Genomic DNA, 25,298 nt, shown 5'->3' on the forward strand with positions numbered 1-25,298 from the left:
ATAGAAAGTATGCACAGTAGGAGGGATATTTTTGGGCGAGAGCGGGAAGAGTAAAATAATGAGTAAAAAAGAGCAGCAGCATGTGCCAAAAATAACTTCTCTCTAATGCAATGATCTTTAATCCTACTTTCCTATGAACTAGTTTAAAAATACCCTGGAAACACAAGTTTTCCATTTCATCAGAATAATCGAAAAATTCATGTCACAATCACCAGAACAGCCAATAATTCAAAAGCCAAGCACAATACTTGTGAAAATACGAAAGGACAAATTAAGGTATCCACTGGGTTATTTGTTGGGGGGTTTTTAATACCTAAATGAGAAAGGATTTATACAAAAGCTCAATTTTGAGAGAATTGCATTCAATTCTACCTATGTCTATAAATTCTTCAGTCATTCTGGAGCCCTTTTTCTACATAAATTTCACATAGCCTTAAAAATTATCATCATATTGCTGATAGTTATGAGTGCTTTATCTCAGAAACTAGAAATAGTTCAGGCAAAGCAGCATGGAATGAGGTAGATGAACCCATGCTAAGATTGAGCTCTTGTAATTAATCTTTCTAGCACCCTGCCTCTTTGGGAAACTGAGCTTGCACCCCTCTTCACTGAAAACATAAGAGTCTTCAGCATAGACACAACCTTGTCTCACCTCTGAAATTTTGGCTAAAAAGAATTTTGCAAACATGAGACAACTATAGCAAAATCTATGAGAAAAAACCTCCTGTAGACAAAAAAGCAGCATTTTCAGTATCAAGAAAAAAATCTGATTTTACTAAGAAGCCTACCAATTTTATTTATTTAAGGTTTGAAAAAGAAAGGTCCTTCTTAGCCTTATCCTTCTGGTCTTGGGGTTTTTTTCTGGACTTAAAAATCTAGTAGTTTTCTAACTGACAAGATTTCAGAATTTGTACATTTCTGACAGAATTTAATCCTATTATCTGCTGCATCATTCGAGAGCTAAGATGATAAACCCCTGTCTCTCAGAATGGCTAAATTCCAAAAAAACCCTTTCAACTGTTAAATAGCTTTTCAAATTCAGGTATCTACAAACTCCTCTCTAAACAGATTAGCCATAGCTATTCAAAATTTATCTCTAGATGAGTGTTTATATCAAAACATGTGAAAGACACTCTGAGAATCTTTATACTATTAGATTTAGAAGTTTCCCTTAGTCACAGCCCTGATTTATACATATTTCTACTTACAAGGCTGTCAACCACTTTGTCCTGGTAGTTCAAATACAATTTTTTTCTTAAAAGCAAGAGTTTCTGGAAGCAGCAAATACTTCAATTTCATGGAGCAGAAAGGAAGAAAACTGCCTGAAACTCCGTTGGCACCTGGGTTTAATATTGATACTCAAAACATCCTCGTGCTTCTTACTACCTGCATCAGCACATCAGCAGATTGCTGTAAATCCATCACCCTGGAATATACCCAGACAGAAAGGATTTGCTCCCTCATGCTGGAACATCCTCTGCTCTGACCCACTTCAGAACAAATAAACATCCCTGCATTTAACGAGCCCACCCTGGGGACTAACTGCTACATAGCACCCTGTAATGTAGAATTTTAATCCCTAACACGTACACAGAAATTGAATTTACACAAGCCAAAGCTGGTTAATGAAAATCATTAGGTATCAATGGATGCTGACAAGTTGGAAATATTTCTGTGACTACTTCTATTAGGAATTGCTTCTTACTGACACAGAAACAAAATTAGACAATGCAAAAATGAGTAATGCTACGCTAAATGTAATGGGCTTTCAGCAACAAAACAAATTTTTATATTTATGGACTACATAGAATAGGCATCCATATAAATCTCTACATAGATAATTCCATGAAGAACTCTAATTAGCTGTAAAGTATATAGTATTATAAACAGAATTTTCAGTTTCTCTTAATATGCAAAAAGCAGAGAGAACACTAACTGTACATCTTCCCAAGTTTCATTATTGGAATTTTTGAGTCCTTGCATATTAGCACAGCTTAATATTTAAGGACTGTGACAGCATCCTGCTTCTCTAGCTGCAATGCAAATTAAGACAATCCCTGCCCTAAGGGGATTGAAGGAGAGATTTCTAGAATTATAGTGCCTACAGGTACAGATTTAAAAACCTAGCCTAATTCTCTAGGATTCAAAGGCACTTTTTCGAGCTGGAAAAAAACCAAGTACATGAGTTTTTGAAAAGGATTCTGGTTTTGAGCTTTTTGGGGTATGTGCCCATGACAAACACACATCCCACCCCACACATCCCATTTCCTGGATTTGTTTTTCCAACACTACCAAGTCTTAATGGTACATTATCTCAACAGTTTTGGCCTTTTGTTCTTACAGAGTATGCAACATGCAAAACTCAGGCGTGATGCTTTAAAGATGAAGAAGGAGTAGTGCTTCAGAAAGCTGCCTATTTAAAAACCCCAAATGGTTAGGCTCAGTGTGGCAAGGGCTATCATAGAAACCCGAAAGCCTTCTTTAAAGTGAGCAAAGTCCTATGTGAGGAGAGGTGGATAAAAAGATGATGGGAGGTGGTCTTGGGAAATCCATTCTCAAATCACTTTTCTGCAGTGTTCACACAATGTCTGCAGGTAACAAAGAAAGCGTACTGTGAGTGCCAGAGAATGCAGGAGCACAGCAAGAAGAGCTGACTCTCCTCAGGGGTCACTAACTCAACATCACTCATCAAATTTGCTGGATATGCATTATCCATCATCAAACACTGCCAAGAGAGGTGACAGCATGATGTGAAAGATGATAGGCACTCACTACTTCAGAACCTTTTTGGAAGACTTGTTTCACTTGTTGCTTTATCTGAAACCAACTGCAAGTTAGCTCAAGTTCTCCTGCAGAAGTGGGGAAAGAAGGAATTCTTGCACGAGCTGCTGCAGAAACATTACAAGTCCTAAGTCAAAACATGCCAACACAACCTCAGACTGGGCTTGAATTGCTATCTCTCTGGGAGGATTCCTTTCAGTCAAAAAAGGACTCATCCTAGCAACACTGAGTTACTAAGAATAAACTGCATTTAAGGCATCTTATGCTGCAGTGCAAAAGTCTCAAAGCAGACAGAAGTCAAATAAGTAATTCCCAGAGGAAAATAAGAGCATTCTTTCCAACCACGTGGTGGCTTTTCTACATCCTGAATCTTTTCTGTTCAATTTAAATTGTCTTTTATTTACTATTTGTTTGTAGGCATTTAACAGTATCTAATATACATCAGTAAAACTAAGGAAAAAAACCCTGACTAGCTGGCTTGGTGGAAGATAGGAGTTGGTGTGGGGCCAGAAAAAACTGAAGTAAAATTCAGCAAATCATTACAACAAAAAAGACCAAAATGGACAAATAAAATAAAATCCAAAACTCACAAACCCAGCCTTCATTTTCATATTTTCGCTGCTATTGTTTCTAACAATACAACCTATTTTGATGGATAAATACCTCTGAGCAATACGTGACACTGTGAGTTTGATTCATTAGAGAAAAATGATCATTTTTTAGATTTACTCAAAACTGTGATGATGACTTCTTTTACAATTTCATTTGGCTAACACAACAAAGCATCATTTATTCATCATCTTGTAACTTGATGAAGCAGAAGGACAAAGCAAGCGGGAGAATTCTGCTAGAATCAAGACTGGCTTCAAGTCTGTGGTAAGGAGAAAACAAGCCTTTCTGCTTATCATTCTTACAGGAACAGCTGCTGCTGAAAAAGCTCCAGATTATGTCTCAGAATTGGAAAAATCATTTAGTCATGCTCTCTGAGCAGCATCGATGCACCATTTATGTTCAGTACGCAGAGTTAAATCTACTCCAAGACGTCTTCCAAAGGGATGGCATCAAAATATCACTCAGGGTAAAATAAGACTGTAGAAAATAAAAACTTCTGCATTTACAGGTAGACTGCTTTTGCATCAACCCACTATTTGGTAAAAAGAATTTAAAAAAAACCTAGAAAATTTTAATTTTAATTATTTTAAGTACTTGCTCAAGTTTTCTGTGAATTGTGCACTATTTAATGAGATTCTGTAAAAACCTAATTATAAGGTTTACATTACACTTTGAGAAGTACCTAGAGATCACTCAACAATAGAGCTGTCCAGTAAAATTATACTGCCCTAATATATTTACCAAAAAAAAAAAAAAAAAGGCACTTTTGGAAACATCAGCCAGGTGCTGTCATTAAAATTACCACCTGAATATGCTATGGTATATGCAGAGATATTCCTTTCTATACAGCCATTTTGGTTACTATTAACATCCTACAACCGCCATATCCCTTGCTCTCTCTTCACAACTCCACACAATTAGACAAATGCAAAGACAACAAAATTGTGTTGCTTATTGAGAGAGCGACTAACAAACTTATTTCCTTTTATTCTGTAATTTATTTCTCCCTATTAACACGAAGTTCATTAGTGAGGTGACGTCTCAGCATTTTGACCAACGTTCTACCCTGCTCCCTCATTTCTCTGATTGTTGCAGTTTTCTTGTGCTGCTTTGCCAGTTCACTATCAAATACCCTTAGCAGAACAAGCTCTTGAAAACTTCACAATAGTGTTCATCAATATGCACACTATAATTTCTCTTCCATAACTATTACCTCATACTTCAGCTGGGCTCACAGTGATGCAGCACAGCTACTTTGAAGCCAGGAACCCACAACATATGTATTTAGATCTGGGACTCAGGGGCTGGGATATTTTAGAAAAGCAACCAAGAAGAGTAGCTTCAAAATAAACATCTATAAAAGATCTAACCCTGCACACTTCAAAGTCATGGGAAAGATTTTTATCAGTTTCACTGGTTTGTTATTCAGGCTCAGTATCTTGTTTCATTCCTTTCGCTCTGCTCCTCCTCTCTCCTCAGCACCCTGCACAAGCTGTCATTTCCTACCTCCTAATGCTTCATGGAGCCGCACGCAGAACACGGGCACTCAAAATGCCAAACAACAGGAGAAAGTCTGCAAAGTTAAACTTAGCAGCAGCTACAAGAAATCAGCCATACTCCCAAAGAGTCCCCAGGAATATAAAGCCCAAAAATCTTTGTCTAAAAGATGCTCTGACTCCAAAGTTATGCTACAAGACAAGCACGCTCCTGAAAACGCTGAGTGTATTGCAGTGGAAAGCTGTAATTCAAGTGAGTTTTACTCTTTGCTTTAACCTCAGGGAAAAAGAAAAAAATACCATTTTATTGAACTTTAAAACAGAATAAGAGAAGGCAGTATTTAGACATTTTATGAAGAGAATGCTTTCCAGTGTGTTATAGACATATGATGTTGCCAGGTAACTACCACAACAAAAATACAAAACCCCAGGAAGAATTTTAATATCATTATTTCAAAATTTAATTATCAGAACTTCAAACACTGAAGAGTAGTATTTAGATATAATGTCCCTCAATAAAACTAATGTATTAGGCAGCACCCAAATATTATTTGAAAGCTATATTTTGTATTAGTTACAGAAGTTCAACTTCTGAACGCTATTTATTGACCAAAAAGTGACAAGAGACTTAAAGTACAATTATGAGATGTTACAATTTTTAATATATACTTAAAAATATTTGTATATCAACTCATATAAGCAAATGCCTATTTGCATGTATATGTGTAAATATGTTAAATAATAGTATACACTACATATATTATAAATTATATTCTAACTAATATAGTATTATATAACAAATATGAACAAAATTACAAGCATAAGGCATTCTTCCAGGGCTAGAGACCAGCTTTAGACACCATTAACTGTTAGATTTGCCTTCCAAATTGCAAATGCCAAATGGCAGCCTAATCAGGCTGAAATGTCTCTACAGAGCCCTAAGATCTGGCTACCCAAGTCAGGCCCACATCACAGTTGTGGTGCTTGCTCACAGCAAATTCCTCTCGTCCCTGCTTACCATCCTTTGGCTCACCTCACAGACAGATCTTGGAAATCCTTGACTAGCTAAGGTGAATGCCAAGTCTTTAATTAGACAAAATCCCCCAAAGGATGGCGTCAGTCACGCAGTGTCCTTGGCCTGCCAGCAGCACTGGTGTTCCTTCCAGCAGAATCCCTTCCAGCAACCAGGTGAACAGCACAGGGGTATCTCCACTGGCTGCCCTTGCAAGGGGAATTTTACCTGGCTGGGCCACGCTGCACGTGCATCCTTCCCTGCTAAATTGTTCCTGTGTCACTCATCAGCAGGAAGTGTCTGCTCTACATTTGTACACATAGCACAGTGCTGTTGGAGCTAGGAAGTGTTGGGATGGGAATGTTGATATTCCAGTAGGAAGGACAACTGCTAAGAATTTCATCGGCTGTTCAGTCACTAAAGGCGGACTCCCTGATGCAAATGTGTTACGCTTAAATATTCAGTATAAGTTTAAGGATCAAGACACTAAGAATCACCTCTATACAATTGCCTGTGTTGCCAAATATCCTTGATTTACAACTTTGGGCAGGTGTAACAGCCAAAACCAAGAGGTTTATGTTGCTACTCCGATTTGTTACCTGAGCAGCAGCAGCAGCCAGTGTATAAGATCCCTCACAGGGCTGCAACAACTCAATCAATAATGCTGCAGAACAAGCCACAGAACATAAATGCCTACTAGAAACAGCCCAATGCAAAACACAAATACTGACACTGAGTGAACAGAGCTCCATCCAGCACGAGTCCAAACAAGTCTGAAAGTGGCTTTACTTTGTTTTTACACTTCTGCCTGCTGGGGCACATTTATCACTGAAAGCAGCTTCTCCTGAAGCACAGCTCATCTAATTTGTAGTCAGTGCCTGTAGCGCCTTCCTACACTACACCAGAGCCATTGTGGGAGTTTGTTATTACTGGAACGCTGCAATTACCGACTCTGCCCAAATACTACAGTCACATCACCTATAAAATGTAAATAGAAACGCATAGAAAAGTTAAATCCGCTCTTAACAATTATTATACCAAGTTATTCCCCCCAACAGAGAATGAAGCCTTTGATCCATGCCAACATTTAAGAATTTCTGCAGAAATAGCGTATACAGAAAAAAAACCCCATGACCTACTCAACAAAACTTTTTGTGATGCCATAACTACCTAATTTTTAATAGACATACGGAAAAAAATACACAGAGAAAATATGAGGTATTTTAAAAACGTTTGCATCAAATAGAACTGCATCTGTCCCAAAGACTATTTAAATTCTCCAAATAGTGGAGTCTAATTGATATTTACATAATATTCTGCTTACAGTTATCTGTACTTCCCTCTCCCTCTTACACCTCTTGGGAAAAGATGTTATATAAGTTTTTACACCAGAGTAAATTTGACAGATACTGAATAACACTGAGTAGAAGTTTCTCAGTGTACAGCTGCACAATATCAGACAAGTATTCACTGGTCATAAGAACGTAAAAATCATAACAAATTTGACAAGTTTTACTTCAGAATTTAGACAGCAAATAGTATCTAGTATTTCAAAAGCTACACTATCTGTAACTGTGTTATTTTATCATACACAGGAGCAAGGAATAATCGCAGGATCATTTTAGTTGACAAACACCCTGTAGAGAGTCCAGCCACTAATCAACTAAACCTAGTTATCATTCTTATTGCCCACACAGAATTATTGTGTTTAGTGCTTCTACAGCAAGTAATTATTTCACTTACTATTTCAAAGGCTTCTGCGCTGAAAGAAAAGTGAAAAGTAGCCAAGCTTGCTTTGCACAGTTTGGACTGACACATTGTGCTCCTTGACCTTGTATTAAAAATATACCATTATCCAATTATATTGCCTGACTTATTGAGCAAATTGAATCATTCTCTACCCTCTAAATGGAGGGGGAAGCTTGAGCTGATACAGCAACTCCCAAAACAATTCTATTACATACTATAGCAATATACAGTTCTCATATACCAATTACATATACTAAGTATAAAATGTCAGAGTCAGGTAAAGATTTACATGGCCTCTTCACTACCAAATAATACTGCATTTAGATTAAAGTTTGTTCTAAAGCAACAGTGCTTTTATCTGTATTGTTTCAAAAACTTTAAATTAAATGTCTTCTTCCAGATAAGTAGTATTTCACAAAATACATTCACAAAGCTGTTGAGCAGATTTTCAGCCTCATGGAGCAGCACAGCATTAGAAGATTCAATAAACCTTTAGCCATTCCAACCAATTAAAAACTAAAATCAGCATTTCAAAAGACATGCACAGGCACTTCTCCCAGCTACACTTTCATTTTTTCAAACAGGTCACATGTTACACACTGTATAACTCTATAAAATCTCCTGACACACAGACAAGCCATTATAAGTCCAAAAAATCAAAATTGTATCTTACCGAGACTGAACTCCAGCTTTGGCTCATTTGCAATTCTCTGAATACCTTAAAAGGTCAAGAAAAAATTATTAGAGATAATTTGATTTCCATGTCTTGCTTTTTAATACACAATAAAACTTTCACGTGCCTATAACTACTGCCATACTGAAGTAACATCTTCTGTTAGAAACTCATGATCAAAGCAAACCTGGATTAAATACTTGCCTGAAAAAAGTCTACTTTTGAAGGAGACTTCCTTCTTAAAAGAAACTTTCTGTTGCTGGGAAAGGAAACTAGGAAAAGAAACCCTAGGCTTGCATGGATGGTTTACTTGTAAGATTTCCAGTCACAACGACTGACTGTGAATGCATTGGAAAAATATTAAGCCTCGAGTAATTGTTAAGTAGGTACGTCATCACATTAAAAACAAACACTATGTTTTGTCAAAGTACATAAATCAGGTTAATATAGTAAAATAAAAACACTTTATTGATCTACTAACCAACTGTAAAGCAATAAACCCAACTTCTTTTTGTTGGAGAATAAATACGTTAAATCCCTCTTCTCACGTAGGAGGAACAATTTAATCCATTGTGGAATTACACTCTATTGCATATTTTACTGCACAGAGTAATATTTTCTAGTGCTAAAATAAAGGAGTGAACCACAGAGATACTACAAGAGAAACAGGAAGCAAGGAAGGATAGTTGGGTAACTATAACTGAGTTGCTCACCTGGTGCAGAAAATAATTGGATCACAACTACAGTTTCATACAACTTGTAGAAATTCAACTCTCCGTTCTTGGTATTTTTGTACTGTCTCCATCAAGGATGATTAAGTATTGGTCAGTATTGAAGAAATTGGTCACACGGGAAGGATTGAATTAGTATATGAACTGGACCAAGATTTTTGTTTAAGGAAATAATTTTAAAAACCCACAAACAAAAAAACTTCCCAAAATTATAGCTGTGTCTGCTCCATAAAAACTTGATGCTGCTAAGCCTAGATTCACATAGTTCTCATTAGTGAAGCTATTCATTCACACCTGTGTGGGAAAAAATTACAGCTGCAGAGCTTAGAAAGGTCAAAAAGAAAACAAAACAAAAGTTTGTGGGGGTTTTGTTGTTTTGTTTGGGGTTTTTTTTTAATGGAGTTTTAAAAAATTTCCAAGTTGAACTCTGCCACTAGCATATTGGCTTGAAACACCTTCATGAATATGCTGGATACAGAATTGATTAAGTGACCAGGCAACTGAAATACAGTCTTCTGACTCCAGTGCACCAAATACGACTCAGCATATGGCTACTTGCATTCAAATCCCCAGAGTGCTTTTACATCACACAGAACAAATCTGTGATAGTAGTTTAAGTATCACTAAAGATTTATACGTTTATCAAAGTTATCAGACTATATTTTAAACAGTAGTCCATATGTTCATATGGGACATATGGACTGCTGTTTAAAATATCAAAATATAAAAGAGGAAAAAAACCAAACTTAAGTCTTATGATGAAAATAGGTTGGAGAGAAAAACTCAAACACAGAAACCACATACGTGCATAAACAAAAATATATCAGGGAAAAAATTTAAGGACAATTTTCATCAGTTTATTTCCTCTAAACTGAACTTCAACAAGCAAGGAGTTGAACAGCATTTTGTACCCTGCTTGTGACACTATGTGAACTGCAACAGAGACTGGGCCAACTTTATTGTACCCCTCCATAAAATGAGTACATGCACTTACTCGTGAACTGGGGCTCTCCTAGACTGTCTAACTGGGATGAAGGGAGAAACTGTCGTGCTTCATCTGATGATCTCTCCTCTTTGATTTCCATGATCAGCCTCCGGAGGTGCTGAATTTTATTCCGCAAACCTTCTGAGTTCACCTCTGCCAGTGCCACAGCCCAAGATTCACAGTCTGGCTCAAGGAAAAGATCCGGTTCTCCACTCTGAAACTCTGCACTCAGAAAGCATGAAAGCAGCTCTTAGGAACTGTGATTGGAAAGAGGGATGATGGAAACACCAATGTCAAACAATCAAAACCACCACATACACCCTTATGTTCCTGGTCACAGAACCATGCAGCCCCATCCACCTCTGGAGTCAAACCCCTGCTCCTTCAGACTTGGTGCAGTACAGAACATGTCCACAGAGTAGTTCTAAAATCAGTTGACAAACAGCTAAATTAGGCGGCAGAATCAAACCAAAATGGGAAATCCCTTTCCAGCACAGATTCTGCAGCCTAGCAGGCAGCTCTCAGAGTTGCTAACTTGAAAAAGAATTTGATTTAGCAAGGCCAGCTGACACCGTTCTGCCAGAGAATAGGATTCACCAGAATGAATTTGTCCATCATCTTCTCTATTAAAGATCTCCATTATGCTCAGCCTCTCATTTATGCTTGCCAGAATACAGATCAGGAACACATGCAGATAATTTAGCATGACATAACTCCTCTGTGAAGAGTCAACAGGTTTATGTGGGAGCTTCTGACCTCATTACTACCCACATGTCATTTGCTGTTCTGCCCAGAGTCTAATTGTTTCATGATCAATTTTTCTGAGAACAAAAGAAGAAGAGGGGAGAGAAAAAAAAGCTGAATCTTCCAAGAAATCCAGGTGAGTAGCAAGGGCTGGTTATTTGATTAAGATTAGAACAGGAGAAAAAACACCTCTTAGGCATTTAAAATTCTGCAGTATAGATGGCTTCACAGAGTCACAAATTCAATGTGACATTGAGTGCAACACACACCGAGAAGAGCAAACTGGGAAAAAAAGGAAATCAATACTTCCTTAAAACAAGTTACCAACTAATTTAGAAACATAAAACTTTATAAAACACCTGTGCTATTGTATTAACAAGGATCGAAGTATTTCAGTGGGCATCAAAATAATTCTGAGCTAAATCAGCTATATATCATATCACTGGATGAAACAGAACACTGAAAGGTTTTCCTACTTAGTTTGAAAATTCAAACAACACAGAAAAGTTCTTTTCCATACAAGGTGAACTTAAATTCCTTTTACTACCTTGAGTATCTAACCTTGGGCACTTGCACTCATGTTATTCTAAACCTGTTTGTACTTCATAAGCTGAGCATCTGCCAGTTGCAATTACCTTTGCTTTTATGGTTATGGAGGGGATAGAGGATGAAACCTCAAGCTTGGAAGGCTCTAAAAACTGTACACAAATCCCTGTGGAGGTGGGACAAGTTTTTTGTCTGGGCTGAATCTAAGGAAATCTAACTGTATGGCCACAGATGATGCTAAAAACGCTGGGTAACATTTCATGTACCAGTTGGACAACAGACTATAGGAAAGACTGTAAAGAGAAACAAAGCGTAAACATCTGCTTCAAGGGCAGATAAAAAGCTAATAAGGATTCAAATGCTTGCCTCTAACCCTGGCTCAGTCAGAAAAGACAGGTATTCAGCTCTTGAGAGAAGAATATTCAAAATCTTAGGGAGCTGCAGATGTTCCTTATATATTGTTTTCAGACAAGATCTGTTCTTGCCGTTTGTCAAAGATGACTGATGAGACTGAGTTTTGGCTGTAAGCCCTCCTGTGATCTGGTTCTGCATGTGAGCCATGAGGGCAGTAACCTTCAGAAAGACCAGTATTTAGAAGAGCTGATAACTTTTCTATTGCTCTGGTAAGGTCTGCACCAGCAGAGTGCTCTATTCACTTCTGTCACTGACATCAATGAGTCAAAAGTCTGTCATACCTCATAGTATTTTTGAGCTACTAGTGGAAAATTTAAAGAAAAGGCATGTAATCAACCAGCATCAAGATCAAAATTAACAAATTCACTTGAATTAAAAACACACCCCACCAACACAACAACAGCAACAACAAAAAAACACACCCCACCAACACAACAACAGCAACAACAAAAAAACACACCCCACCAACACAACAACAGCAACAACAAAAAAACACACCCCACCAACACAACAACAGCAACAACAAAAAAACACACCCCGCCAACACAACAACAGCAACAACAAAAAAACACACCCCGCCAACACAACAACAGCAACAACAAAAAAACACACCCCGCCAACACAACAACAGCAACAACAAAAAAACACACCCCGCCAACACAACAACAGCAACAACAAAAAAACACACCCCGCCAACACAACAACAGCAACAACAAAAAAACACACCCCACCAACACAACAACAGCAACAACAAAAAAACACACCCCACCAACACAACAACAGCAACAACAAAAAAACACACCCCACCAACACAACAACAGCAACAACAAAAAAACACACCCCACCAACACAACAACAGCAAAAAAAACACCTCACCAACACAACACAAAAAACACCCCACCAACACAACAACACAAAAAAACCCAACCAACACAACAACAGCAACAACAAAAAAAAACCCAACCAACACAACAACAAAAAAAAACCCAACCAACATAACAAAAAAACCCAACACCTCCTTCCAAAAGCCACCAAAACACCCACACACAAAACATCTCCCCCAAAATTAATGTCTGCTTATCCAATTCAACCTTTATAAACACAAAAGGACAGACAATTTTAATAAAAGCAATTGGGATATCCAAAATACCTTAGTGAAAGAAAAGCTGATGGAGAAACAAGTCAACACTTAACAGCCAAAATACAAATATACCAAGGTGTTCTTTTCTCCCTTTATCTTTAAATGGAAATAGGAACAGTAATCTTGCCTTGAAATATCCTACCACTAGCTAGATAAAAAACATCTGCTTTGGGAGGAAATCAGTGTTTTTCAATTGAAATTATGCTATTTATATTTACCTCTTAGCTGTAAAAATCAGACTGCCAAGCTCAAAAGGCATACTGAATCATCATTAATATGCATGAAAACCAGAAATGGAGAGTGAAGTGCAGTAGGAGTGGGCATAATTCACTGTATTCTAATCTAACAGGTGCCAGTTTCGAGATGTGGAAATTCATTCTAAACTATCACTTCAAAACACTACAGTCTGCTATATTTAGATCCTTGGAGTACTCTGACAGCTAAGTTAAATTCTGAAAAGCCTGAATAATATGAAAATGCCTGAAAAATACTCATCACTGCAAGTGTAAAAAGTTTAATTCTGCAGATCCAGCAATAGGTAAGGTACCTATTTTCCATTCTGTTTCAATGCACATAATCACAGCATGGTTTGTTTTGGAAAAGACCTCAAAGATCTGCTCCTGGACAGGAACACATTCTTCTAGAGCAGGCTCCTGAAAGCCCCATCCAGCCTGGCCTTGAACACTACCAGGGATGGGACATCCACAATTCTCTGGGCAACCTGTGCATGTCCCTCACCATCCTCACAATGAAGACTTTCTTCCTCACGTCTAATCTAAACCTGTTCATTTTTAGTTTAAACCCACTCCCCCTTTTCCCATCAATCCATGGTCTTGTAAAAAGTCCCTCTCCAGCTCTCCTGTAGATCCCCCTTCAGGTACTGAAAGGTTTATGTATCCAAAATCATCTTGCCAGAGGAAACACAACATGAAAAACGCACACTTGTAAAAAAATCCGTTGCAAAAAAGGAGCACACAGGTTTATTTATGTAATAGAGATCATAATCTCTTTGCCCTTCTCCTTCAAATAGTTGCTGACTGGTATTTTAAATCAGCTGCATACAATACTCCCTGACAAGCTCAGACATTTAACTCCAAACATGAGTAGGGGGGAAAAAATTGGTATGAATCTTTCCCAAAATGAAACTAATGGACCCACAAATGTAATGAAGGCCTCAAATAAATGGCAAACATACCAGAAGAGTTATATAAATAATTAAGTGAACAATTCTAACTCCATGTTTTATTAAAATGCTAACATCTAAATAAATAATAAAGATATTAATTCATAAATATATAAATAATAAACCTAAATGCAGTAGCATTTCATAGGTGGACAAAAGCACTTCATACCTGCCTGCTAAGAAGTTATTGTAGAACACAAGCACCCTTTGCTATAGTGCCGCTGCTGACAGGAGTTACCACAAGTAGTTCTGCAAAAAAACCCTTCTGTTTTGCAAACATCTACTGCTGACCTCAACAACAACAGTGCCTTATTTAGTTTGCACTCCTAGTTTTACTGTTGTGATATCATTTTTGAGCAGGATGACATGTAAGATTAAAGAACACACTAAATATGTTCCTACTAAGAGAATTTTCTATCTACTTGTGAATCTGCAATAGCAGAGCAATTCTGTTCTTCATGCTGGACATCCTCAGTGAGGTTTCATGTTCATAAACCCAGGGGAAAACCTTCATAAGATTATACACAATGGTTTTTCCCTGCAGAACCAACTTTGAACTTAGCAGTCCTAAGCTGAAAGGAAAATTTGATATCACTGTATCTTGATCTCCTGCTGCTCCTTCTCATCTCAGCATCAGAGACCCAATGGAAGGCAAGACCTGAGGAAGCAGATCATGGAAAGCAAACAGAACCTTTTCTGGTCTGTTCACCAACAACTCTTTGCTGAAGCACCTCAATGAGACTTTCTCCCACAGAAGTCAGCATAGAAAGATTTTGTCCCACAGCACTTGTGCCATTCAAATAAATAACGCAACGCCCCTGCTCTGAAGGACTGCTGTAAAAAAAGAGAACAGCACAAACACATTCCAGTGGCACTGGAAAGACTTGTGCACTCTAACCCAATGGCCTAAAACTAGAAATGTATTTTGATGTTAGATCCTTAATCCTCAGAAAACTTTTCCTTCTTTACGTACTTGATAATAAAATTTATTTTTCCCAAGTTTTTCAATTTAACAGAAGCAATTGCCTATTTTCCCTCTAAATACTTATATAGTTTAATTGTTTTAAAGATGAAAGTTGTTTTACTCAAACATTATTCTCCCTAATAATGTCTGAGTGAAATTTCTCTACATTTTAAATAATTTTATTGCCATTTTAATTACAATCTTTTACACAGAAGCTTTGGTTTCTGTTAATTCACCAAAAAATTTTCAGTAGTTATTGGACCTGACACTTATCTTTTAAAAGATTGCAGTTTAATGGAAAGACTTTCAAAACAAAAACATAATAAAATAAAACAAATACATTTCCACTTTGGGTTTACATCTTGTTCACTTGTTATTAACTTTCTATATTTTAAGAAGATTTTGTTTATTTTACTAAACAGGTAAAGGTGACAGGAAGACTGATACTCTTTGGCTTGCTTTATTTTCCTTCATGAGAGTTTAAGCATAATACCATGCTGAACAGGACTAAAAAAAAAGTTACTGGGATAATTCAAATTAATAAAATGTACAAAGCCCAAGGTCAACATCCACAATGACAGCCTTGACTTTTTTTAGAGGATCACTGTTTTTCCTCCAATGCTAATTTGCAAAGTAAGAGAGTTCAAATGGGTTAAGGGTTGTCTCTTTTCACACACACCAGCAAAAAAGTAATTCTCAGCTCAGCAGAGAAAAATGGTTAAGAATATCAGTGACACTCTAAAATATAAAGCATCACAGCTAACCACCATATGCTGCAACAAAAGTAGAATGGAAGCTTTGATACGTAAATTATATCCGCAGGATATTTCTAATACAGACATCAGAGGCTTTTAATTCACAAAGCTGTCTGAATTCTATATGCTGATGCATTTCATGTTCAAATTAGTAGTGATGAAATCATCCCATGGTTACTCATGATGTTATGTTAATCTTTCTTTGGAAGTTATATTTTCAATCAAAGATAAAGAATTTAATTAAATTTTTTATCGTCAGTGATTTTTTTTTTTTAATTTTGCAGTGCTGGAATAAACTTATATAAGTTACTATTATAAGCTCCATTTAAGTCCCTACAGGACCTCACCAAGAGTGTGAGTATTTGAAATTAATAAAGCACGATGCCTCAGGTTCACTACTGCAGTACAACGCTTTCTTTTAATACCTGTCAGCTTGCACACATGCCACACTGCTTCTATCCTTTCATTATATGTCACACCTACACTGGAAGCAATGCAAACCACACAAATATTTGAATACCACAATAGTATCTCAAGATCACTGAACAAATACACAGCAGCATTCACTGGACGTCCCAAGGGTGGCCTTTGCAGTGGACTGCTTTTGCTGAATGGAAGCAGTTCATACCTCTGGCTGGACCATCAGCCTTAAAAAAGGCAAGCTTCAGAGGTCATCTTTCTCTGTCTAGGTCTGCAGGAGAAACTTTTCATCTGCCTCATTGATCTCAAAAATAGGCAGTGATCCTGACCTGCCTTTCCAAGCCACCACAGCTGAAGAAAAAGTCTCCAAGTTTAAGTGACCTGCACACTACAAATGGCAGAAGGGAATGCTTGCTGTCTTTGGGGTACTCCTACATACAGGCCCCTCTTTTATTATTTTTCTGATTTATCACAATATGATTTAGATGACTGACCTTGTATGAAAAGCTCTGCTTTCTTCCTTTGCTCCCTCCCACCCTCCTCACCAGCCCTACCTTGATGTTACAGCTCTCACCTCCCTAACTCTCACTAAGGGACCACACACAGTAATGCAATACAATCTTTAAGCAATCTCTCTTCCTGAGCAACAGAAGAGATTTACAGATCAAGGGAAGGCAGTGCCTGCATGCTCTCTCTCCCATCTGGTTTCATTTCACTCTGCCTGTGTCTCTTAGGTACATTCCCAATTTTGCATTGTACACCATCGTGCGGAGGAAAAGAGGTAGAGTTGTACATGCACGAGGCTCTGTACAACATGGTGGTTAACTTCAGAGTGGTCCCAGGGGCAGTTTGAACAGAGTCACAGAGCTCCCATTGCTCTATTCCTGGGAAACACAACAGTGACCCAAGACCAGCCTGCCCTGCTAATGGTGACCAGTTCCCATTAGAAGGGCACATAAGCCATCAGCCATGTGCAGAGTCAAATTTCACCTAACAAATCCTTCTCTTTCCTTCCATGGTCCACTAGGAAACCTTCTGAGTTAGGCTTGGAGCACTTCACTTGAAGCCCTGACAGGATGATTATCCACTCTGACTTCCTCTGTACAGCCCTGCTGTTTCAGGGCCCACAGTGCCCTGAGGTCATCAGCAGCTAGACAGAATCACTAGATGTTGCCTGAACACATTGCTGTTTCTCCCTTCATGCCTACCCCACTGCCCTTATGTTCTGTTCCTCAACATCCCAGTCAGCCTCTATTTCTCATTAATACAATCCTAGGATTCAATCCACCAGTCAGACACATGAGACAATTGGACATAGCCCCTCTCCAATCCCCCTTCATGATTGCAATTTGAAGCTTGCAAGATGCAGAAAATGTCCTTCCACCACAATAAGTTAAATCTCACAGCCTCCTTTCTTGGAGCTTCTGCTGTGCTATGGCACAACTCTCCTCCATCAGTTCTACAAAAGATTTGACAATGTGAGCAGCTATGTCCTCCTACCCTGCTTTTATCTGAATCCTTTTAAGTCCCAGATACACATTCTGTAGCTTTTTTTGGCTCCCAGTAGCCAATGGATCTAATCTTGTGACAACACAACTAGCTTTTCATGGTCAAAGCTCCTTCTGATAAAAGGCCTCCTCCTCCTAGTTCCTGAGTTCTGCTTTTCTCCTCCAATTTTGTCTTCTGAATTTTAGTCTGTCCTACAGTACATGGATTATTATTTTACTTCTTTTAGTATTTTATCCTCATTCAGTACAGTGTATATCATCTTCATTTGTCCTCAGTTTTGTTCTAATACCACATAATAGTCTGGCTTTCTTTTCCTATCCAACAAATCATCAGCCAGGTTGTTATCCTTGCTCTCCAGCATGGGAAAACTGCCAAGTCTCAAATACATTTCTCCTCTACCCAACTGTCTCTTCCTGCATCTTCTGTTTGGTCGTGCCCCAGGTATTCATCATCATTTGCTGGCTCTGTTTACCTGGAGTTTTCTATACTGTTTCCTCTTTTCCCCTTAAATATGCTTTTAGAGGATGCGCAGAATGCCACCCTTACCCTTGGTTCCTACTGAAACACCACCAACCTTCAAAATTTGGGTTTGGAAAGTCAGTCTCTCAGCTAGTTTCTAATTATACAAGCTTATTTCTTCCTCCACACATATTCACAGGCCCTTTTTTCTCCACAGGCAGCCTGAAAGTGCTTACTCAGTGTTCATTGTTGTCTACGTCTCCAGCTTTTGGGCTTAAAACCTGCCAGTGTCGCTGCCACAGAAACTGTCCTGTTTGCAGGCTTCAAAGCTAACTGAGTCCTGTCAGCAATTACAGCTGCATTCTGGGTTCAGTTCAGCAGCATTGTGCTCAAGCATTGTAAAAGAAGTGCCAGAAGGGAACTGACATAACTGGATTTACACTCATAAAGTCAGGAATTCTGTGAATGAATTGGACTCATTGAGGGCGCAATTAGAAAGTCTCAATTTGAGAATCAATGGGAGACATTCAGCTCTTATAGTCAGGGAAAGCAATGCTTCCAAACCCAGAAAGAAATACTTTTTGATGCAGTGCCTCAACACCAGGCACAAAACATATGATTTTGTTCCATACAAAAGATGAAGGATTTAAGCTATTCCCCAGAATACTACCCAGATGAGGATAAAATCTACAATGAATTTAAGTCAAGTCACTGCCTCCTCAAACATGACCAACCACTACAAATCACTTCAGCAGCTGAAGTCAGCATAATTAACATAACATTTTCTTAAAAGTGGGCTGGAGATTTTGGTGTATAAAAAAAGACGACAGGAACATCTATTAAATGTTAATGTATCCATCAAGCCCATGAATGCAGTCTAACTTTTTTACCTCTGCTCTTAGACCATCACAGCTAACAGAAAATGGCAAACTGTTGTAAGGACTTCAAAACTCTGCAGTGGTACCAGAAAGAATCCATGACATAAAATGGCTATTTAAGTGGCTCCTGCAGAGAAAACTGTCAGCACTTTCTCCAGATAAAATCTTTCCCCTAAAACAAGGATTCTGATTTATATGACATAGCAATTTTTTTCTGCTGTTTTAAACAATTTAAGAATGAAGAATTGATAGAAGGTGAGAAAACCAGCAAGCTTGTCATTTAATAGGGAGTTTAACAATGATCAGTTATTGAAGAATAAGATGCATTGACAATGCAGCAACATAAACCCCTTACTGCACAAAATACGTGACAAAACAGAATTTCCAACTCCTATTTATTGTCAGAGGAAGATGATGACATGACTTTCACTTGATTTTAGGATTTTGTTTGCAGGCATGAATGTAGAGACCACCAGTATTTAAATGTATGCATCAAACAGACAGCAGAACATATTTTACTTAAATTTCTAGCAAAGTTCCAATGCCTAGGTGGCTGGGTTTTTTTTTATTTTCATTTCTGTTGGTAGAAATAAAAGAACCACAGTGAACACGCTGAGATATGTCTTACTTACTGGGAACTATTGAAACATCTGTTTTACTCCTGAATTCTGCTACCCAGCAACGCTCCAGGATTACCACTTCAGAGGCATCAGAACTCTGTGAAACAAAGATGGCAAAACATTAGGATTTGGAACCTGACTGGGAAGTCCTTCTGCTTGGCTGTTCACAGCTGAAGTGACATGGAGATACAAAGACAATGAAGCACAGAAGTCACTAGGCAGATGGATAAAGGCATTCTTTAATTACTGATCTCTACCATCCTACTTCAGCTCAATGAGTTACAAAAGTAATAAACTGTAAGAAAAGACCCTGCAGGAAACTTTAAAAAGTAGCTTCAGAGGGGTTTTTTTCATACTTGCAGCATTCAAAAATTTAGATGACACCTCATTCCTAAGAAAGTCAGGCAAGCCCAGCTCATTCAAACTTGCATAGTTTCTCATATTTTCTAACAAGGCTGAATCAAATGTCAGATTCTATTCAAAGACTAGAATATTTTCAAGTGAACAAAATAACATGTAATTCTACAGAAGGTATTTCTCTTGGATTTTTATTAGAAAGGGATTTCTTTATCAGCAGTTGAAGCTTCCAATATGGTCTCTGGCTATGCAATTGAAATGACATTAAGTGATATGGACCAATTGCTGAATGCAATAGGATACAAATTACCACTATCATTTTTTGTGAGTGCTTTGCAGACAAGATGCACAGTCTTCTAGTTAATAAGTGTGACTCATATTTCAGAAGAGTGAAGCTATCAATCACTCCCTCAGGATTAATATTTTTTTCCCTTAAAACTCTTATTATCCATTTTTTATCCCTAACATCTGGTAACAAATAACTCTTAGAGCATGCTCCCTGCATTCCAAGTTCCCAACATGAATGTCACAGAGCTCATTCTCTACTTCAGTGAGATTCTGCAGGGATTAATGCAAATGCTTGTTTTAGCACTCCTTACTCAGGTGGTACTTTATTCCAAGTGATCCTAAAGATGAAATATTTTTCATATTGTGCAGCAATTTTACCAAAAGCCTGAACTTCAGTTTCACGTATCTTCCACTTAATGAATTACTTCATAAAACAGTTCATCTTTATAACACCTGCCTAATACGCACAAGTTTTCTTGTCTACACCTGTCTCCGTATCTATGCTGCTTTATGTGGTTTGCCAGAACCAGACTCAAATGGTTGTCAAACAAAAGCTGTCAAACTTTTGGCCAAGGGTTTCATGTTAATTTGTAAGCAGATGTCTTGATTCTGCTTTTCTCACAAAAGGACCTTTTACTTACATAGTAACACACTGTTGTTCATGACCAAAACTGTGAAAATTCACTACAAGAAGACTATAAGACTGACTAGTAACAGAACACATTCACAAATATTTCAGAAAGTCTAAAAAGGACTTGCTTGAAAATTCTGTTTATTCTAACCTTTTACCACTTACTACATGAATACTCCAAACCCAGTTACTAAACACAAATCAACATCCAAAGGAAATAAAAGGTTGAAATAAAATAGAGCATGAAAAGAAGTACACTATGTTATATACCAGAATTCAAGAGACAAGCTGTAGTATACTAAGAAAAAACCAGACTTATCCAGAAACCACCTGTGAACTCATTTCTTTGAAAAATTATTCAGACTGGGCTGAATGAATTGAATGAATGTATAGTCATGTAGACAGACAAACAGCCCAAAAAGAAAAGAAAGCAGTGAAACAATGCAGTGAGCTTTGATAGTAATCCAAGTGCTTTGTTGAGAACTTTTTTATTTATAGAATCCAGCAAGTCAGTACCAACACATGGCAACCCAGCAGCAATTCTCAAGTGCTGTTGAGTGAGGCATTTGAGGATCTCCCAGGTCTTTATGAGCAAGAGTTAAAGTCAGTCTGGGGAAAATGGGCAATAATAACCCAACAAAACAAACAGCAGACTAATTAGGAAGAGTTGTCCACTGAAACGATCCTGGTAACTATTTTAATTTTTTTTAATTTCAAAGCCCTAGTAGAGTCTCCCAGAAAACCCTCCCTTGAAAAGCAGATAATGCAGCCTCATTCCTTCAAGAGTCTTTCACTGGAGATATGACCAAAAGGAGTTTATTTTGCAACTTAATAAAGGTCTGAGTCCATTTAACACTCAGCTGTGACTACATAAAAGCTTTTCTGGTAAATAAATAAATAAAATTACTCTGAACAGTTTTCCTCCTTCCATCCCTGCAGAAAATTATTCCCCTGGTACAGTCATGCCCCAAAGATGAAAAACAGAAACATGAGAAATCCCCAGACTTAACATTGCCTCCAAAACATGTGCTAAGTGGATATATGTCAACAGGCAAAGAACAGCAACTCCCTGCTATGCTCCTTTCCAGGTGAGTCAGATGTTTGGAAAGACAAGGGATGAGGAATCACAGCTTCCGTGTAGTTTTCTATAGCTGGCAAGACTAGACTTGGTGTTTTGATTGGTACATGAATGACAAGTGTGTAATATAAATAAATCGGCAAGCAGGCAGCAAAAATAGCTTTCAAACAATTAAGGAAAATCTGCCTCAGTGCAGTCTGTCTCACAATGCAGTTGACATACAACAGTAACTACAAACACAAGAGAGAAGATTATTTCAAGCTCTCTGTATTTTAAGCCCGCAGATTCTGCAGCTCTAGAGTCTCTTTAGGGACAAGTTACTCCCCTCTCTGCACCAGTGGAAGCCAGAATGAAGCAATGCTGCAGCTTCAAACCAATGTGAATGTTTTTCCAAGATCCACAACCCTGAACACTGAGCAGAGGACATGTATTTATATCTTCTGCATGTGAGAGAGAACACAAAGGGAAACAAGAAAAAGGGTTGAAAGAGCATAAGGCTGCCAGAAAATAAAGCACCTGTTGCTGCAAAACATTTCCCACATCCTGACACAAACCCAAAGGAAAATATCTTCAGAATTATTATTATGGCAGAGTGTTTTCACCATTTAGATGAGCTGTGCTATGGCCTGTCACACAAAAAGCCAGCAAATTAGCTTAGAAATTAAAAACCAAAACTTTAATCAAGAAAGCCATTATGCACATCCGATAAAGGATCAGCCTTGTTTTTCAGTAGCTGAAGAGATTCAAAATGTCTCTTATTTGATGTGCATAAGACAAGTTCATCTGGATTACCTATGATCTTGTTTTTCAAGCTTTTACTTTAGTAAAAGAGTAAAATCAGATCTTTAAAATCTGGTCTTTATGCATGCAAAATCTGGTCTTTATGCAAAATCAGATCTGCACCACTGTGTTAAGGTGCATTATACTAGGGGGGTTTTACTCCTGCCATTGGTATTATCCAATAATTGTTGTAAAAACTTACTGAATCAATCCAAACGCCAAACAGCAATTGGACAAACTCTTACATCTTTCTCTAAACACTGACAAAGTCAACAGGCACCCCACCACCACCCCAGATGAGGAAATTGTTTCAAAACAGTGATTTGAGGAGACAAATTATTTCTAAATCTGAATTAAATATCTCAGTGAAACTGCTAAAGAAGAGTTCCCAAGCCCAGAAAATTAAAGCACTGAGAACCTTTTGAAGCTGTCAAAGAGAACATCACGTTTGAGCTATTTTTGCATTCCTATAGATCTGATTTGATGTACCATTGTGGGGGGGAAGAAGTGTGTCATTGTGAATTGATTTTACAATAGGAGATTTGTTCCTGGAGGCGGGGCAGGGGACCTATTGGTAGGTTTATCATGTCAAGAACTAAGGTGACAGTTAAAAATAGAAGTGACATTCCAAGTAACTCCTTCATGTTAAAACAGTAAGTAGGAAAGTAAAGCTATAGCACCGTAGAAAGAACAAACATAACAGAAAGTAAAAATTCTTCTAATAAGACGTTATTTAAAGCCTCCCCAGTCAGCTGGCTGCTGTGTGTGTGAATTGCACAGTTGATTTCTTTTAAAAGCATATATTCACAAATTCAAAATAATTAAATCAAAACCCTATGGACTAGGGATGCTACATACACCAAACTACTTGTGTTTTTTTTCACATCAGTTATTTTCCCTGGTACTGGCAAATGAGCTAATCAGACTGATAGTAGCTCAAATAATGCAAGCACATGCATGGGTCACACTTTTGACCACGCTATAAACATTACCACCTACATTCGCTATTTTGGTGTTCGCACAGATGATGCTCATGACTCCAGAGATAAAGTACAGCTTTCTTATAGATCCAACAAGAAAAAAAGGAACAGAGATTATAGGGTAACATAACTCACAAACAGAAAAGCTAATGGTCTTAAATTTATTTCATTATATTTTTACAGCATTACTGAATAGACTAAATTTTTTTTTCTAATTCTGAGATATTAACAAATGACTCCATGGCAATCATAAGCATGTAATTTACAGAATTAAAAACATCCCTTAAAATGCTAGCAAGCAGAATTCAACAATCTGAAATCTCCTTCAATATTATATATTTTTCTGCCATAATAATATCTCCATCTTGTGTCTATTAAATAATGCATAACCTATGACCCAAGCTCTGTGATAAGAAAAAATGTGGTTGCTGGACATCTGATGAGATTTTCAATTACTCCAGGCAAGCTCTAACCTGGTTGTTCATTACAACCACCTTTACAAACTGTCAGCTCATCAAAGATGCTCAAATCATCTCTTACAAAGCATGAGCTACCCACTGTGATTAAACCATCATGCAATGCTACCAGATCCCAACATCAAGCTGACAATGTAATACCACTAATCTGCATTCACTCTGCAAAATGTTGACTTACATCACTGAGTAAGTTCTGCAGAACACAAAACTACCTTTAATAGATCATGACCTTTAACAAAAGCGAGTATATAACCAAAAGTAGTTTCCTTTTCAGTTTCAAAATGCATTAGTAATAATTATAATGTACAAATACATGTTCTCTTTATTCACGTCCCACATTCACTCAGTAATTATTTCAGCTTGAAAATATCTCCAATTACCCTTCTCACCAGAATTTAGTTACATGTAATTTAGATACTAATTATTTAAATTTTTCCAAGTTATATTCTGGTGCAACACTCCAGTGATGTATCACAACACATACCTTGGATAATTTGTTTTTTTTTAGCAAAAGTTCTCTCACTTTGTTCTACACTTTTGGCAGTTACATAGAACATGTGGCATTCATCTCTGCTCTATTCCCTATATGTTGCCTTTTTATTTCAGCAATGTTAAGAAGCCCTGACCATAACTTTGCCCAGAGAGAGACTGCAGTATCCTGGGAAATCTGTATGTCTGAGCACGGGCATACTTGACATAAAACTGACACAATATTTCCAAGCAAACTGCCGTATCAGACCAAAGGCCCCTTAGTCTGCCTACAAGTGACTTAATGAAGCACCCAAGGAAGAGGAGAAGCAGGGTTATCAGGTGCAGTCCCTCATGCAGTTCTCCTCACTTTTCACATTGAGATTTTCTCCTCAGATGCCTTTTCCATTCACTTACTCTCAATAATGCTCCTTGAGAGCACCTCCTACCTTTTCCAACACTCTACTTTTATCATCTAGGGAACATTACGGCAAGCAATTCCAGTTCCAACTCCATTCCATGAAAAACCACCTTCTTTTGTTTGCAATCCAGTCCTCCCAAGTTTAAC

General features: G+C 37.7%; 1 protein-coding gene across 9 annotated transcripts in view; it reads right to left on the reverse strand.

Moving 5' to 3' along the window:
* The window catches only part of INPP4B (inositol polyphosphate-4-phosphatase type II B), a 294,594-nt gene that overhangs the window by 174,572 nt on the left and 94,724 nt on the right, over window positions 1–25,298 (reverse strand). For 6 of the 9 annotated variants that reach the window (XM_066317988.1, XM_066317992.1, XM_066317986.1 and 3 more), the window contains 3 exons: window positions 19,685–19,769; window positions 10,049–10,261; window positions 8,324–8,368 (listed from right to left, as the gene is read on the reverse strand). In XM_066317988.1, coding sequence (XP_066174085.1) covers window positions 8,324–8,368; window positions 10,049–10,261; window positions 19,685–19,769 — 343 coding nt within the window. Of the gene's footprint in view, window positions 1–8,323; window positions 8,369–10,048; window positions 10,267–19,684; window positions 19,770–25,298 lie in introns of all 9 variants that reach the window. The other 3 variants (XM_066317991.1, XM_066317989.1, XM_066317990.1) reach the window with 1 other exon arrangement.

The sequence above is a fragment of the Sylvia atricapilla genome, chromosome 4 (genome assembly GCF_009819655.1).
Source record: "Sylvia atricapilla isolate bSylAtr1 chromosome 4, bSylAtr1.pri, whole genome shotgun sequence".
Taxonomy (NCBI): Eukaryota; Metazoa; Chordata; class Aves; order Passeriformes; family Sylviidae; genus Sylvia; species Sylvia atricapilla.